Genomic DNA, 17009 nt, shown 5'->3' on the forward strand with positions numbered 1-17009 from the left:
ATTCGTTTTGCACATCATAAACACTTGGAATAATCACATTTCTCGAACATCACCGGTGCGCTTATTGTAATTTGTAGTTTTTCTTTTCCACGCCTTTTCAGACCCAACATTTCCACCTTTTAACACTTAGATGGCTACGATCATGCTTTAAAGGCATACAACTCTGCAGACATTTTGCTTTTCTTCAAGCAGTCCAATTCTTCGAGTTGAGCCTGACGCTAGGAAAAATCAAATCCCATTAAATGCACACGTTGTAATTACCAAAATACAAATGGTCAAGGCATCAGAATACTACTCTTGCATTTGGAAGGATTCGTTTACCTTCAAGCTTTCCCTTACTAGAGAATTTACAAGACTGAATCTAATGAAGGGTGCATTACCTACAGAGCCCAAAAAGGGAAATATAATCATAAAAATCCCCCTCTACAAAATCGTTACAAGGGAAGAACACAGATTGTACAGAGCACACGACCTACACACGGGAAATCAACCGGGGCTACTTGGCTGTCTTAGACGTGAGGTGTTTGAACATGTCATGAAGCGCTAAACACCTGCCTGCACATCCGCGTTAGTCCCACCAAAATTTTCGCTTCCCCAGATAAAGGTAGTTAGACACAGTGTTTCTTGATATGTCTTCTGTTCCAGCATTTGACGTTGAAGTTTCATTAATCATGCCTGAACTGCTTCCGGTACTAGTGCCTCGAGCTCAGGATCTGCCGCTGAAATTAGCGAGGCTGACTGAATCTTTCCAGCATGTTCCAGCCGCATCAATATCACACCCCTGGATTTATGTACAAATGGAAGTATTATATGCCACAGAAACAAAACATAGGCTAGGAAAAACCAAAGCAGAATTTCATCAAACAATGACACAAAAACGAAGTGCTAGATCAAAGAATTTTGGGGAACCACAAGCCCCGTTAGTTTCTATCAGACTGCTATATTTTCTATTTCTACTCTGACAAGAATAGCACCAAATACTAATTCAATCCACATTTCCTTTGAGGTTCTGGATAAAGGAACGGAAATATCTTACCCTTAATCTGTATCTGTAACAAGATCCAACCAATAATACCATCTCTAAGAACGGAGAGAACAACTTGATTGATACATACATTTATACATAATCCGCGACATCACAAATAGCACATGCAGGTGATCAACCTACTTCGAGGCTATTTGAGCTGTACTTTGAACGAGTCTATTTTAACTTTCAAATAAAGATAATATGAATCTAATTTCAGGAAGACTAATCTCTTAGTCAAGGCAGGACAGTATCATTCAGATGATCAAAGATTTCTCCCCTTTTGCTCGTTAAAGTAAACCTCAAAAGCAAAGACAAGCAACAGAAATGTAATTGTTCATGCTCACCTTGCATAGCGAGACTGTATGGAGATATCTCGAACCTTGATTCTATTTACAGTACCACTTTGGCTAACTAAAACGACTTGTTCATCACTTTCACCATCTTCTGTTCAATGGAGAAAACAGAGGCATGCAGAAAGTGTTATAATGAAGAAGATGAAATAGAGCAACAATATGAAGAAAACTTAAGCCAATCAGTTCATAATTGAAAAGATGCTTCAGGGAACTCTCAGGAATTACCAGCCAATGAAAAACCAACTACAAATACAGCAGCCAGGCGGTCTTCGGAGGAAAACTGAAAGCGAGAAGCAGCATAAGTGATCCCCAAAACACACATTCAAAGATGCATGGCAACTTACAAACAAGAAATGGAAGTCTCTTGCATACCTTATATCCAATTAAACCCACTCTGTTGAGACGCGATGTGCGAAAGCTACCTAATGGGACCCGCTTTCCATAGCCACCCTCAGATACAAACAACAGCCATGGACCACTGGGGGCTTTAGCACTGAAAAATGAAAAGTCAGCCATCTTTTCTAAAGGATACTGGAAACTGGCACTTGCTATTGATAATGCTGAGGCACTACCGGCTAACTGAAAATGACATGCTAAATCTCCTATCACACTGTACACATAAGATTCTAATGGTATAAATTGTTCAGTGTATGACACATGTAAATCTATGCGTACCTACTCAAGTATGATAAGCATGCATGCATGTGAATATGTGAGTTCTTTGCTTCACTAGACAACAGTCCACATAAGTGGACCATACTAAAGATCTCCAGATATGAACTCTGCCAATATGAACTTATCTGACATACTAACAGGAAAAAAGAAAGCCCAAAGAAATTCCAGTCTCAGCCAAAATCACTTTTTTCACGCCGTAAATCTTTGGTTATGCCAAAACTCTCATATAGAATATGCAAAGACAGAAATTAACTAGTACTTGCTGCGGGAAACATTTGATACTTCTTCCAAATTCCCCCGCATGGATGATGGTATAATGTCCACGCTTGCCATCTTATCTTCTCCTCTAAGTCTCATTGCAACAGCACCCCTTGTGTTCCTTCCCTGTGTTCGAATCTGGGTCCAAATAACAGTAAAATGTTAAGAAAAACTTGCAGGAGGATAGTTTCAAAAGGTAGAGGTGAGAAAAGCAAGGTAATATCAAATGACTAAATCACATGCACAGACCATCCCCGCATTGAAATTCTGGAAATTATTGTCAAATGAATGAAAACACACTTAAGTTTTATATTTGAAAAGACAATGCAAACACCCTCAATATATCAGAAAAAGACTATTAAGGTTCCACGTGAATAGTGAAAGTTAAGAATTGTGGGTGTTTCTTAGAAACATTTTGAAAGCAATAAGAGACGCTCAATGCAGAAGAATCCAGATAGCAAACAAAAGGAAAGTACAAGCTAAATTTGGTTACATAGATTATCAGAACCTATAAAAGAGAGATTGTCAATGCTGTTCACTTTATTCAAGCATATTGCAAATTTGGGTAATAAACCTTCAACTTCACGACCTACTAGAATTATCTTTCAAAGTAATCCCAAGTTGGGTCATGAGTTGCAACAACAGAAGAGACACTGTTAAATGGAGACCTAAAAGGACCAAAAATTTCATTGTTAGACCTCAGCAAATTCTTTCACTTATGGATCAAGGTAAAATCTTTACTCCAAGCAAGATTATCCAACTTCTGAATGGAAAAATAAGGAGGAGAAACATACAATGTCGCAGGAGCTAAGGATGACCATTCCGTTTTGGGAAGCCATAGCAACGAGATCTTCATTTGAGCAAAGGCGAACCCATTTCAGCTCATCACCAGGAACCTAAAAGAGTCAGTTTGTTTTGTCATTAAAGATCACAGCTTTACAGTGACCACCTTGTTGATAACGAAGGCACAAGAAGAGAGAGAGAGTAGACTAACCAACTGAATAGCGATAATTCCTGTCGACCTTATGGATGAGAAAGAATTCAGTGATACTTTTTTTATGTAGCCATTTGTGGTAAGCATAAGTAGAAACTGATCTTCAGAGAACTCTTTCACAGGAACAATTGAAGTTACTCTCTCGCCATCAGATAATGATAAGATCTGCCTTGGGCAAAAAATATTGTGGTGATCAATCAGCTGTCTCCGGTACCGGAAATATACTAACAGCAAAACAATTGCGCAAGATTATACCTGGACCAATGGTGTGCCAGCAGCTGCCCTTGAGCATTCAGGAATTTTGTATGCCCGTGCTGAGTAAACTATTCCCTTATCACTGCAAATTTACCTAGTGTCAACTATGTCTTCAGCCAGAACAGCAGCACTAGTCCTTCTCTTAAATGTAGAAACGAGTTCAAAGAGATTTAACAAAATAGAAGTGGAGGCTATCGAACACATAATGCACTCATATGTTCCTGTCAGATGTGAATTCACTGTAGTGAATCCTAATAAAATAGCTAGGGAAAGACCTCTGAAAACGACAAACATAACTCACGTGAAAAGTCAAGCAAGTCAAGAATCTTATACCACTAAAAACTACCAAATCAAATTCAGGTAAATCTCTTTATATTCAGCTAGCAACCAAGCTAGACCAGATTTCTCTGCAACAACCAGGAAGGAAACAGTAGCAAGTGAGAAGTCGCAGCTTATACCGAGACAGATCAAAATAGAGTACAACAAATATCTCAATATCACTATCAACACATGGTCAATGATCCACTGGAAGGTCCCAACAGCAATACTAGCTATAAACAATTAATGGATCAACACTCTCAATTGGAAATTCTTGAGATGAGTGATAGAGACAATAAAATCTAGAATTCAAGCAATGGCAATTAAAAACATGATAAACTTAAAGGAAAATTGACCAATTGCGAATGACATAAGATGAATACCAAAAAAGTATTAAGTTTTCATATCCAATGAAACATATTTGCTATTACCTGAAGTAAAGAACATGATCGTGTGCATGACAAACAATGAAGTCAGACATGGTATCATTGAGTCTTAATTTTCCAACAGATTTGCCAATGGTCCCCCGGGTCTGAAGATTGAAGGTGTTTGGTTTCATCCGCTTCATGTAACCTTTTTCACTCAAAGCCTGAACATTGAAAATTTATTCTAAGAACAGAAAATAAAAAAGCGACAATATAATTAGTAGGCTAAATAACCTGAACTTTTGCAGTGTTTTCCATAGTTGACCAGAAATCTAACAACTATCAATCCACATGACTCTTGCCTCCACCCCCCACCTAGTGGCTCAACCATACTTCATGGAGGCTAATCGTATCACTTAGCAATTAAGAAGCAACTGTTATCAAAGTTGGTTTGGACAAGAGAGGGGACAAAGGGAGGTATTCCGAGAGTTGACATGATGATGCTGTTCGTCCCCAATAGCAAAGGGGAATGTCAAGGAAATAAATAAGAATGGGATGACTATGCAGGTTATCTAGCTGCAAATGAAAATTAATAAAACTGAAAACAGATTGGGTCGCAGAGTATGGCAGCAAACCAGCCACCACAGATGTCCATAAATGTTGGTCTTCCAAGTACAATGCCAACCCATACAATGCCACCATGGTTGACTGAGTCGGGCCTTTTTTGTTCTTTTTAATTGTTTTTCTCATAAAGGCCAACTGAAAACACTGGAAAACATTTTCATGTCTAAATCGACCTGAGTATTTTAATGTCTTTTGAAGAATTAGAAATCATCTGTATCAAATCCCAACTCCAACGTCAAGGTGCGTAAGCATGGCAGAGTGACTGAGGCTATCATACTACTCATACAAGTTCTTACTCATATCAACAATCTTCAAAGTATAGGTCGTCAAATTTGTAGAACTCCCTAAAGGCTGTAATTTGGCATATCAAAGACAAGCATATCAATTACCAGCAGCATTTCTTCATTTGGAATGACATCGATGTCTTCAACTTGACCGCTTTCAGCCTCCTCCAATAGTGAACGCCTTGGAGTGACAAACTTGTTCTTAAGTTCAATTGCTTCTTGTTCTATCAACTGGGAATAATCACATATCAAACAATTATAGACAGTAATAAAAAATAAAAAACATCATATCATCACCAAAAATATTTATTTAATCACTATTCAAAATAAAATATTTTCAAAAATCCTTAACTCAAAGGGGATAATCTATATCAGCAGTGAAACAATGGGGTAAGCACCTGCTCAATACAGTCACCACTAACAAATCCAAATGAAAAGGCGGTAAAGCTAAAAGAACATTAACAACTAGTTACCTGTAATACATTTTTTCTGCTCGACAAGAGTTCCTCTAATTTAAGAATTTGTTCCGTCAGTGATTTGCTTTCATCAATAAATTTCTTTCTCTGGGCAGCACGGACATAGAATGAGCCATCAACACAAATGAACAAGCTTAAAATTGAAAAACATGACTTCTGCTCCATTTTTTGGGTACCTCCAGAAGAGTGAGTCTTCTTAAACTTATGTCAAGAATAGCTTCGGCTTGTTTTTCAGACAAATCATACCCTGCAACAGCAATATATTGATGAGATGTATACCGATAAAGAGAGTCCCACGTCAGTAATCACAAAAATTCCATTCTAGCAGTGTGGACAGCATTTTTGGTGCAAGATCAGATCATAAGAAGGGCAAAACAGTTATTCAACGAGATACTAAAATTGGCGAATTGAAGATTAATCTTGAGGAATCTAAAGATTTATCTTTCAACAGTAGAAGCCAAAAGTACAGTCGCATCAATAAGAGCAGTTTTTTAAGTCAAGAGGAATGGGGAGAAAAGCAAGAATTTCAACATCTGAAATGCCCTCACTGACTGCTGAAGCAATGCAAAGCTTCAGTTTCTTTAAGTTTTTTTTTTTTTTATCAACTGTTCTGTTCTCTCTCCAAAAACAATGTCAAGAATCCAGAGTAGCAAGAATGCCGTTTTGTCTGGCTCGCTTTAATGAAAAGAAACTCGTTGAAGGAGGGATTTAGTTTTTTCTGTAGCACTATGCATCCTCTAATCTGCCAATTCACTAATTTGAAGTCCTATCATTTGCAATGAAGCAGGACAAAATTTGGTATGAGAAGCAACACCAGTACCAAGCAGCCGTTTGTTTTCAAATATATGACTGCTATAGACTCCAAGAAAGTGGCATTTCTCCCACACTAGAGAACACTAGAAAATATCGCAAGAAATAAAGACAGATTCAGTTGTTCCTTGTCCCAAGAGAAGGATAGACATGAAATGCTCATGAAAGCAGTTAATTAAGCAGATTTGAAAGAATTTACTCTAAATGAATTATGACATAAAGCTCTAATAAATCACTTCAGGCATTAAATTAGATGGCTGTAGCGTCAGTAGAATTTATTGCTTAAGGCCTTAACCATATCAAAATCCCCTTTCATTTCCTACCAACAAAGCCAGTTTGAAATGTAAGGTTAGCTGTTCATATAGATACCCAAATCACCAAGTCACAGAATCCTCTCAAGAATTACCATAACAAATTAACAGTATTTATAGACAAGCGAAATTTGTAATGCAGCTAGTAAAGAAATAGCATAACAAACTAACTTGAACTGTTACCACACGAGCACAGAGAGAGTTCAAGACTTAAACAAGCATACCATTCCTAAGACCAGCTAATGCATTTGCATTGCTTGAGGCCTCCCTTATTATGCGAATCACACCATCCAGATTATCAAGTCCAATCACAATGCCCTAAGGATCATAGGAAGTTTATTCAGTATTGCAAAGGTTAGAAGTCCAAAGCAAAAGAAATCCAAGTTAAAGTATATATAATTGCCAATATGCCTAATGGCATGGACTGGAGAAATTTTGCTATGAAGATTTCTTACAGAAAGAATCCACCAGGAAAAGAATGCACGAGATAAAATAACCGGAAAAGAATGCACGAGATAAAATAACCAGTTTCAATTGCAAAGGAAGGCTTCTTGTTCAAAAAGAGCTGCTGACTATTTCAATTTTTCCCTTGTTGAATTTTTCTTTATATTGCTTTTCAACTGAAAACTTTCAACCACTCTAAACACCCTTTTAACCAATTATTTAGCAGGTAGCATAGCAAACCTCAACAATATGCCTTCTTTCTTGTGCATGAGAAAGCTTGAACCTCGCTCGTCTCTCGACAACAGAGCATCTGAATTCTAAGAATGCCTGAAACAGGAGTTTTCATTGAAATATAAGATTAATATGCATATTCTGTCACAATTCAAAAAAAGAATATGATTATATGGAAAGACTGACAGCTAAGATGGATGGCTGAAACAAAAGGGAACAAAAAAGGAACTTTCAGCAGCCTAGCTCATTCCCATCCCTAGCATAGTATCTTACTCAGAATCACCAAGTGATTTCTGGAATGTGCCACTAATTCCAACTCATTGACTAATTCAATTTATGATGAATCCAGCCAAGGGACTGGTGATTTCTCAGTCCACATGGCACATCTATTCTACTTTGGAAAGAGGAATATAATGGCGCCATCAATCAAGTTAACAGGTTCAACTGCTTATCAACACTACAACCTCCAGGCATTCGTCAGAAACTTCAATCATCCAGAGGTTAAGTCAGACACTTAGCCATAACAATAGTACAAGTAGCATTCAATCACCTGAAGCAATTCCTTTAAACCCATCTGTTTCGGTTGTCCATTCAAAATACTGCATGAAGGAGGAAGACAATATCAAATGATACAATTCATTGTACAATGCAAATAACAACAGAGGAAAAAAAAAAGTAAAAGCTTTCCACTAACTGGGACCAGCCACCAAACTTTTAGATCAATCTAGTCAAATTGAGTCTGATCACTCAATATAAATTCTGACAGAGATGGATCAAATATTAAAAAAAAACACTCTCACAAATAAAATTGCACTAAAGAAAATTCAAAGATTTAATTCATATCCAAACTACCAACCAAGCATTCTCATAACCATCCTGCATTCCCATATAGTATGGCAAAATGAAACATATATTCCCAGTAAAAATTTTAGCATCTTAACCAACTCTGCAATTGGATGTCTAAATGAACGCATCCGGGGGGATAGTTCTTTATTTCTCTCAAAAACCAGAAGGCATGACCACTTGGAGCAGCAAGCAATTACCCAGGCATGAGATTATCAGCCCAATGATTCACTTCATCCCTACAACTTAACATAAGGATTCAGAAAGTTACAAATACAACTGCTTCTGCCTCTTCTGAGACATTCTCCATTTCAGCCTTCAACAGAAATTACTGTCGCACAGCTACTTTTCCCATCAACTGTGATTTGATTGTCTGCTGTCACTGATGCGAGTAAATTTCAAAGACAAAGATTTCAAGAGGAATTGTTTTGACTCTCTTTATTGCGTTATGCAACTAAATTTTTTCATCCCTTCAGCTGAAACACTTATCCACATAATTTTCAGAACGAGTTGAAGATCATATCTAACATTGCATGTCAATTTCTTAGAAAGTCCAGATGAACTAACTCTTCTCCACTTCGGAATCTAATCTCTATAAAAGTTGACAGAGAGCAGTGAGAAAGGGAAGACAACACGCATAACACGAGTCATGACACCAGATTTACCACAGTTATACAAACTCTGTGAATATCAACTTGCAGAAAAGAAAAAAAATTGTAACAAGCAAGTGTATGTTTCCAATTACATCTGCTGTCCCGTTTATGTCATGACACTGAACTACGATATACATGAGTCCAGTTGGAACAGGATTTGTCCAATCCACGTGCCTTAAGGCACAGAAAGAAAATACAATGGATTCCTTCGTGCAAAGCCACAAGGAACTTACCCCACCATGTTGCAACTAAAGCTAGATTGAAGAGCTGTCAGGCGATATAGATTATTTAGGACAATCAGAGGGTCTGATCCACGCTTTAACTGAAATTCAAACCATTTATCCCCCATTAGCCAATACATGAACTGAAGCCGAATTCTGAGAAATCTTGCCAGCTTCTATAATCTTGATCGTAAGAAAAGGAAGGAGCAAACAATTCTTGTACCTCAATGACAATGCGCATTCCAGACCGGTCACTTTCATCACGAATATCACTAATCCCATCCAAACTCTGTAAGAATTTAAAAAGAGAGAGAGAGAGAGAGAGAGTGAATAAAGAATATTATCTTAACAGCATGTAAGTACTGGCACGGAGCAACATTTTTTTTTTTGGGGGGCCATGGCAACAAACAAGTTAGACAAATTTTCATAAATAAGGTTGTACTACTGCCCATGAGTAAGACTGGTGGTTTTGCGATGAGAAAAGGACCAGTTTTAAATGTCTCAGAGGACATGCAATATAGGGCAGAGCACGGTAACAATGCAAAAGTATAAATTAAAAACCAGCTGAATCAGAGTCTCAGACGGTGCTTTATAGGAGATTGATTACAAAAGAACAGCATGAGTTGAAAATCAAATATATACCCAGCCTAGCACAATGCATGTTTATAGCTACCAGGAAATTCATTTGACATCATAACATATATGATGGAGGGAAGGAGTTGATTTAGTTGTGCAACTCATTTTCACTACTTAGCAGGTGCACCAGGATGTGCTCAAGCAGATGTTCCTTCAGAAACATAAGTCTAAGAAGTTTTTTGACCAGACAGAAAGTAGCCACCCCAAACAACAATATGGGAGCAAAAAACAGACTACTCAAAAGGCATTATTGCCCATGCACCTTAATGAGGTTCGAGTGAATTGCAGCTACAACTTATAAGGATAGCAGAATGGACGAGAAAGGCATGACCTATGCTGAAGCACAAGGACATATGCACCTGACTCAGGTGCCAAAGGAGAGTTGTCACAGTATTCAATATTTATGTCATAAATCATGCCAGACTAATTTCACCAAAAGTAAAGTACATCCATGCTACCAGTCTGACCATGAAAATACCTTGTCTTCCACAAGTTCAGCAATCTTTTGCACAAGTGATGCCTTGTTTGTTTGGTAAGGGATCTGTTTGGCATACAGAAGGCGACAGTAAAAGAGTCATCACAGCTATTTTACCCCCAGCCAAATCACAGAAATGAAAATAAACCTAAGAAAACAAGTTTACCTCTTTTATGATCACCGCTGTTCTTTTGGTCTTTGAGTCAAGCAACTCCACATCGGTTTTCCCTCGGACAATAACCCGTCCTCTCCCAGTTCGATATGCCTCTAAGATGCTTTAAAGGTATAAAGATTAGCCCAACCATTGAGATATGCGTAATTGGCACTGTTAAGTCCAATCACTCTGAATTACTAACATAATATTATTATGAAAAATATTCTTGAAAATTTCATGCATTAGAATGATTTGATGACAGTTGAAAAAACAGAATTAGTAAGATAAAGCTGGACAAAAAAAAAAAAATGAGGGGATAGACCTAAAAAAGCCAACTTTTACTCCACCTCCAGAACAGCCAGCGAATCTAATCTTTCGAAATAATCGTTAGATTGAAGGAAAAAGGAAAACACTTTCAAGGCCGTGCACAGCTACAAGACTGGACAGCTTCAAACACATTCCCGGAAAATCACATACTCAGATCTATAAAGTCAACCTTAGCGATTTCCAATGACTACTAAAAGTTCAATCACTGGATGAGGGAAAAAACCTTGTAAAGTTAAGATTTGATTTTCCACCACAATAAACATCACGAAATGAAAAATTAGTAAGTAACCTACCCAATATTTCCCATTATCAATCCTCCAGTTGGAAAGTCCGGACCAGGCATGTATTCCAACAATTCTTGCAGCTACAAAAAGGCAAAAAACCCATGAAATCTCCCAATAGGAGTAAAAAAGACTGAAATAAGCAACAAAAGCAGAAGTATTACCTCTGTGAAGAGTCCACTTTCTTATTAAGAGACAATTACACTTTTTATTGAGAGACAATTAAGTGTTCAAGTAATGTAAGTTTTGAGCTAAACACAGAAAAGCATGATGCAATTTTTGAGATCGTTTCTTTTTGGCGAAAAAAGAGTTAAAAGCCAAAATTACTATACGGAAAGGGGTTCAGACCAAGAAATACATAAGAAAAAAATCCAATCGGTGATAATGAAATCAGCTTCAAACTCTTATAAGCATACAGTTCTATAATGCTACACCATCTGCCTTTATCCTTAATAACATGGATAATGAGACAGAAAATTCCCCAGAAAAAACTTTGCAAGAAGAGAAGCAAATTGACATGCCAAAGAAAAAAGGGTTTAAAAAGAACTGAAAAGATCTTTTTTCAACCAAAGAGCAGTATTGATCAAAACCTTTTTGGTATGAACATCACCTTATAGTGAAATTAGGGTTTTTACCGTGGCTTCTGGATTATGAATCAAAGCACAGAGCACATCTACCAACTCCCCAAGATTATGAGGAGGAATGTTAGTCGCCATGCCAACCTATCAAGAGAGAAACTATACTAGGTCAAGAAATATGGAGCACAGGATACATCATTCATCTACTCCAGAGAGGGCTGAAGAAGATGGAAAGGAAAATGGATAAGAAAGATTACTGATAATTGGCATATTAAATACTAAAGCACAAAGAAGATAAAAAAATTGTTTTCAAATAAAATCACCGCAATCCCAGAGGAACCATTCAACAATAAAGTTGGAAGCCGAGCAGGTAGCAGTGATGGCTCCTTTTGTGAATTATCGAAGTTTGGAACAAAATCAACCTGCAATATCACAGAGATTGACCATGGAGCTACAAGTTACAAAAACCATTAAAGTCTGACCAGGCAGTAACACAACAAAAGATACTCACTGTGTCTAGATCAATGTCTGCCAACAACACGGCCTCTGTTAATGCCTGCATAACCAAGAAAGTATCATATGCTGTTTTATGACCGAACCAGTGCAGTGTAGAGCAAGCTCTAGGTGTATTGTTCTAGTTCCAAGACTCCCTCATCTGGAGAGAAGCTTTGCTCTGCTTATCTGCCCATGGCTAACTGCTCTGAATGAGTTACAGCTAGGAGACTCCTTAAAGGCAACAACTGTTAAGGGCCATTTTGGAGGTGAGAAAGGTTTGGACTCAATTGCCCTACAGTATTTGTGCCTGCTATTCATTTGTGGTTTTAAATGGATAGTAATATCACGTACTAAAGAGAAGGCTACGATATTGTTAAGGAGCAAAAGTTCATGATAGCTAGGAATTAATCCCCATGTTCATCAAAACACTAGTCCTCAAATGGCATGACGATTCATGGGTAATAAGGCCTCCTTAGAGTCTCCATCACAGTGCATTAGCACATGCGTTAGCACCCCTTTCGTGCCTTGCCTTCCTTTTTCGGGATCAACAAATATTTGTCCAGAAATACATTGAAGGAAACAGAAGATAGAAATGCAATCATCAAAATCTTGCAATTGTCAGTAATGGTTTTGATGCTTGGAGCTCATTAATCTCTCTTGCTCACTCACGAAAAACAAAATAATCATCAACCAAAGCAAGTTAACCAGATCATGTAACTTGGTTGAGCATTTACACAACAATTAGGGCCTGCTCTTTGTCCTTCTCTCAGATATTAATACGCCTGTCCTACTTTCTGTAAGACTCATAAAACATACACATAACAGGCCCTTTTCCCTCTTCATAACAGTGCTGGCAAAGTCAGATGCAAATGTTACGTCATTTTCAATATTATATCAGTTCATTAGTTCACATTTAAAAATTTCCAAGCAGTACTGAAACAGATTTGACGTCTACTTCATGTGTTACTAACGTTCACTTCAAAAATCAGAAGATTAATTCAGCATGAAATACTGTAAACTCTGTTGAACAGGCTCATGGCTGAGGCCCAAAAGAATTGGTATCACATTGATCTATTGACTCCAGGAACTTATTCCCTGGCCCCTCCAAAATTTCCTTTAAAGCACTTCAATGCATATTTTCTTGACGCAACAACTACTGCCACCAAATCAGAGAAGCCTAAGCATATTTCCAAAATTCAGAAGAAAATAATGCAATTAAGATAAGAATAAACAAACCTCCAATCTGCATTCTGTGTAACGCATGGCAGCTGGAGGATCAGCATCAATTGAACCAAAGTTTCCATGCCCTTGTATAAGTGGGCAGCGCAACGAGAAATCCTGGAAGAGAAAATAATGAGTTCTATGTTGATTGCAGAGAGGAAGATTAAATAGAAATCACTTTGATGAAAGAGCAGCAAGAAGAGTCAGAGAGACAAAGTAAATAGAAATCCAGAACCTTGAAAAACTCTGTTATTCCAGCAAGTGTTCAGTGTAGGAAATATGATGAATTTACTGTTATAAAACCAAAATCACTTTTTTTTAACAATTGGACATTAATCCCACAATAAATTTCTTCAATGACGTTTATATGAAACTAATGGATAGCAAATTAGCAATAGGATACCCAATACAAGAAGTTCTCCATCAGCTTAACCTTAAAGATGAAATTTTCCCTTAGCTTATCAAAGGAAAATTCTAGTTTGCATATACTGAACTACTGCAATGTCCCATCAGATGTTGGTGAAAGAAAAGAAGCATCAGATAAATCAAAAGAAAAATAACCACGTGATACGTGAAAGAAAACTGCCGCAGTTGCAATAGGACCCATATGTGTGTCATGGAAGTAAAATGCCCATATCATAACTTAATATGCATCAGACAAAATTCTACAGGCCAATGTAATGAAAAACAGTATCATCTCTTCTTGCTCTATGGCAAAATCACACTACTTAATATGGCCACCGATCATGAAACTATGAGGTGATCATGTTCTAGAATTCCCATAATGGAGCAATGCCTTGTGAAATCCTCTGTAACATTTCATAACTTCGTCCATTCAGAATTTCAAGGCATCATTTACATCCTATTAACATCTGTGAAGCCAGATCTACCGTAGGATTGTGGAAAGATGCATATTAGCACTAACTAAGCATAAATAGTGGAGAGAAAGTTCCAGCAAACCTAACCCACGCACAAAATACTGAAGTGGTGGTGGATCAAGAAAAATGAACGAAAAAAAAAAAAAATCATGTGCTCCAACTGAGAATCTTGGGTAAAAGAATAAATCATTTGCACGAGTTTCAGCCAATGTCAGAGCAAGCATTTTTAAGATCATGCAAACTGACAGACAGTTATAATAGAAAAAACTATTTCACTACGAATAGCATATCAGCTCCTATAAACTGCATATTTACCTGAGCCATTCGAACTAAAGAATCGTAAACAGCTGTATCTCCATGAGGATGAAATTTACCCAAAACCTAAAATCAAGATCGGGTGAGCTACATGATACATCTAAATAATAGCAGACATTCAAAGAAAGGGAAATGCTAAATAACTACTCAATGAAATACCTCTCCAACAACTCGAGCACATTTTTTGAATGGTTTACGAGATGAAAGACCAAGTTCATGCATTGCAAACCTGTCAGAAAGAATAATTAGGAAGAGAATCATAAGCAATATATTTATCCAGGAAGTTTTAACCAGCTTTTGCTAGACCAATATAATACTCTTTATTGCTCTAGAGTTTTAGAGAAGCTGAGGAGGGTCCAGCATATTCTATTTCATACTTAAAGCACCATGGATTGCGAACATTCTCCATTTAGGAAAAGAGTGGACAGTCAAGGGCAAAAATTCAGGAAAATTTCCTCTGGGCCCGTGTTGTCCATCCTCCCCAAATTGGGAGAAGAGAAAAGAGGCAAACATGATCTCAATTTCTAGAGTTACTCTTATTGCTTTCCATACAGTGTACATCCTACAAACATTAGTTCCACCAATCCTCATCTGCTGCAACCATATGACCTTTTTCTTACATTTCCTACAAAATGTACCAATCTGGGACCTATATATGCTTACTAATCCTCGAATTCTAAATTAAGAAGGCAACATGATTGACAAGATGAATTTCTCTTGTTTTCCCAACAATGCTCCACTTTGTTCTCTCCCCCACCAATCTATTCCCCTTAATAAATACTAGTAAAGTAAACCCACTCCCCTCTCCTCCCACTTCCATTTCCTTGACCTTCACTCTCTTCGCCGTCCCTTATCTTCAGTTCAAAAACAGCAGAAAGAGAAGGTTCTGATATTTACTCCAATAAACTTCTAAAGGCCATATCCAAAATCCTTACATTTTATAGATGTTGACAACACATGCTTCTTGACATAGGACTTTATTCATGACAAATGCATACACACCTCAGCTACCGTGCATAATTGCACACAGAAGCTGAAAGAAAATGGCAAGTATATTTCTCCTAATGCCAACCTTAGCTTCCATTGCACACTAAAAGAATTACTGAAAGAGTTGATGCGGATAGACAGTTAATTAGTGTAAATTGTTCTGACCATAAAGCGTTTTTATATAACCTCAATGAGATCAATCAACAAAAGGATTGTGTGCACATAAACAAGAAAAGCGGTATATACTCAAATTACAGCAACTCGTTCCTCGTGAGCATTTGACTTGAAACAAGGATTAAGCCTATCTAAAGAAAAAGAAGATGCTCTTCCGGACATTGCAATGCCAGTACTTAGAGGCAATTAAAAAAATCCTAACTTTCATTTCCCTAGACAGCCACAACCACCAAAACTACCAACGGTCACTGCTATCGTTACCCTGCATTTCCTCACCCCCTCCCCCCCAAACAAAACCAAAAACCCAAATATTATTTGAACAAGCAGAATCACGAACTCACAATATCCTGCGATGCACTGGCTTCAACCCATCCCGCACGTCCGGCAAAGCCCGGCCGAGCAGCACCGACATCGCATACGCCATGTATGCGTCGGTGGCCTCCTTGTGGAGCTCCGTTGGGACGATCCTACCATTCCCCTCCACCTCTCGGTCCTTGACGATCACGCCCCCGTTCCCGTCCTGCCCTTCCGCCGGACCCTCCTGCTTCGGCGGCCCGTCCCGGCGCCTCACCCTCACGGGCCGGGGCCCCCTCGAGGAAGGGGCCGAGTAGAACCGGAGGCACGAGAGGCGGTCGGTCCAGGCGCAGGCGAGGCGGTCGGGGTTGGCCGGCGCGGGGAGGCGAGAGCGGAGGAGAAGGGAAGAGAAGCGGAGAGTGGAGGTGAACGCCATTGGAGGAGCGGAGAGAGAGCGGGAGGCTGGGGACGCGGATGGAGGAGAGGGATTCATGGGAACGGCGTGGCCATTGTTGCTGCTGTGGAGTGAAGTGAAACCAGGAGATGAGTTCTGCAGGGGGGGTTTAGGACATAAAAATGAGATTTTTTTTTAAGGTTTTTGCTATCCTAAAACCCTAGGAGAGAGGGAAGGACGGGTTCTTGCGCGCCAAGATGGATGTTTTTTCGGATGCGTTGTTTTTTCTTTTTGGGGATTTGCAGGAGTGGTGCCAAATTCCTAGTCACTGTTCAGATCCATTCTTCCGACTTTTGATTTTGATCAGTCTATCCCTTTCTGCTCTTTCTTCTTAAAAAACTTGCCTCCTTCAAATTGACGCCGACAATCTAACATAACCCACGAAACCCAACTTTATACAGCCATATCAACACATCTTCTTAAAAATTAAAACATCAAATCGAAATTTTGTAAAACTAACTATTTAGAGAAGATATTCAATTCATTATAAACTTTAAAATATCTCCTTAGTTGCTCGATATGGGAGTTCACCCGCATCGTCCTCTTTCTCTTAAAGGATTTTGCGACATCGCAAAGTAACCCCGATAGCAATTTCCTC

At 38.4% G+C, this 17009-nt stretch overlaps 1 protein-coding gene across 1 annotated transcript; it reads right to left on the reverse strand.

The window, feature by feature from the left end:
- Positions 1-257: 257 nt before the first annotated feature.
- Positions 258-16632, reverse strand: LOC104421174 (DNA gyrase subunit A, chloroplastic/mitochondrial). Its single transcript, XM_010033038.3, has 27 exons — positions 16005-16632; positions 14662-14731; positions 14503-14568; positions 13325-13426; positions 12105-12149; positions 11917-12015; positions 11651-11737; positions 11028-11098; positions 10420-10528; positions 10257-10319; positions 9366-9431; positions 9155-9243; positions 7976-8024; positions 7435-7521; positions 6975-7068; positions 5806-5876; positions 5627-5716; positions 5259-5384; positions 4312-4469; positions 3563-3644; positions 3308-3472; positions 3108-3209; positions 2315-2451; positions 1753-1873; positions 1606-1660; positions 1372-1471; positions 258-781 (listed from the first exon to the last, which is right to left on the reverse strand). The coding sequence occupies exons 1-27, from the start codon at positions 16448-16450 to the stop codon at positions 670-672; spliced, it is 2862 nt and encodes a 953-aa protein (XP_010031340.2). The 5' UTR covers positions 16451-16632; the 3' UTR covers positions 258-669.
- Positions 16633-17009: the final 377 nt, after the last annotated feature.

The sequence above is a fragment of the Eucalyptus grandis genome, chromosome 1 (genome assembly GCF_016545825.1).
Source record: "Eucalyptus grandis isolate ANBG69807.140 chromosome 1, ASM1654582v1, whole genome shotgun sequence".
NCBI lineage: Eukaryota > Viridiplantae > Streptophyta > Magnoliopsida > Myrtales > Myrtaceae > Eucalyptus > Eucalyptus grandis.

Coding starts and splice junctions, on each gene's coding strand:
- LOC104421174 (XM_010033038.3), bottom strand. CDS start 16,450: ATGAATCCCTCTCCTCCATCCGCGTCCCCAGCCTCCCGCTCTCTCTCC. Junction 12,016..12,104: donor CAGACATTGATCTAGACACA/GTGAGTATCTTT, acceptor GTGATATTGCAG/GTTGATTTTGTTCCAAACTT. Junction 5,877..6,974: donor ATTAGCTGGTCTTAGGAATG/GTATGCTTGTTT, acceptor TTGCTGTTGCAG/GGTATGATTTGTCTGAAAAA.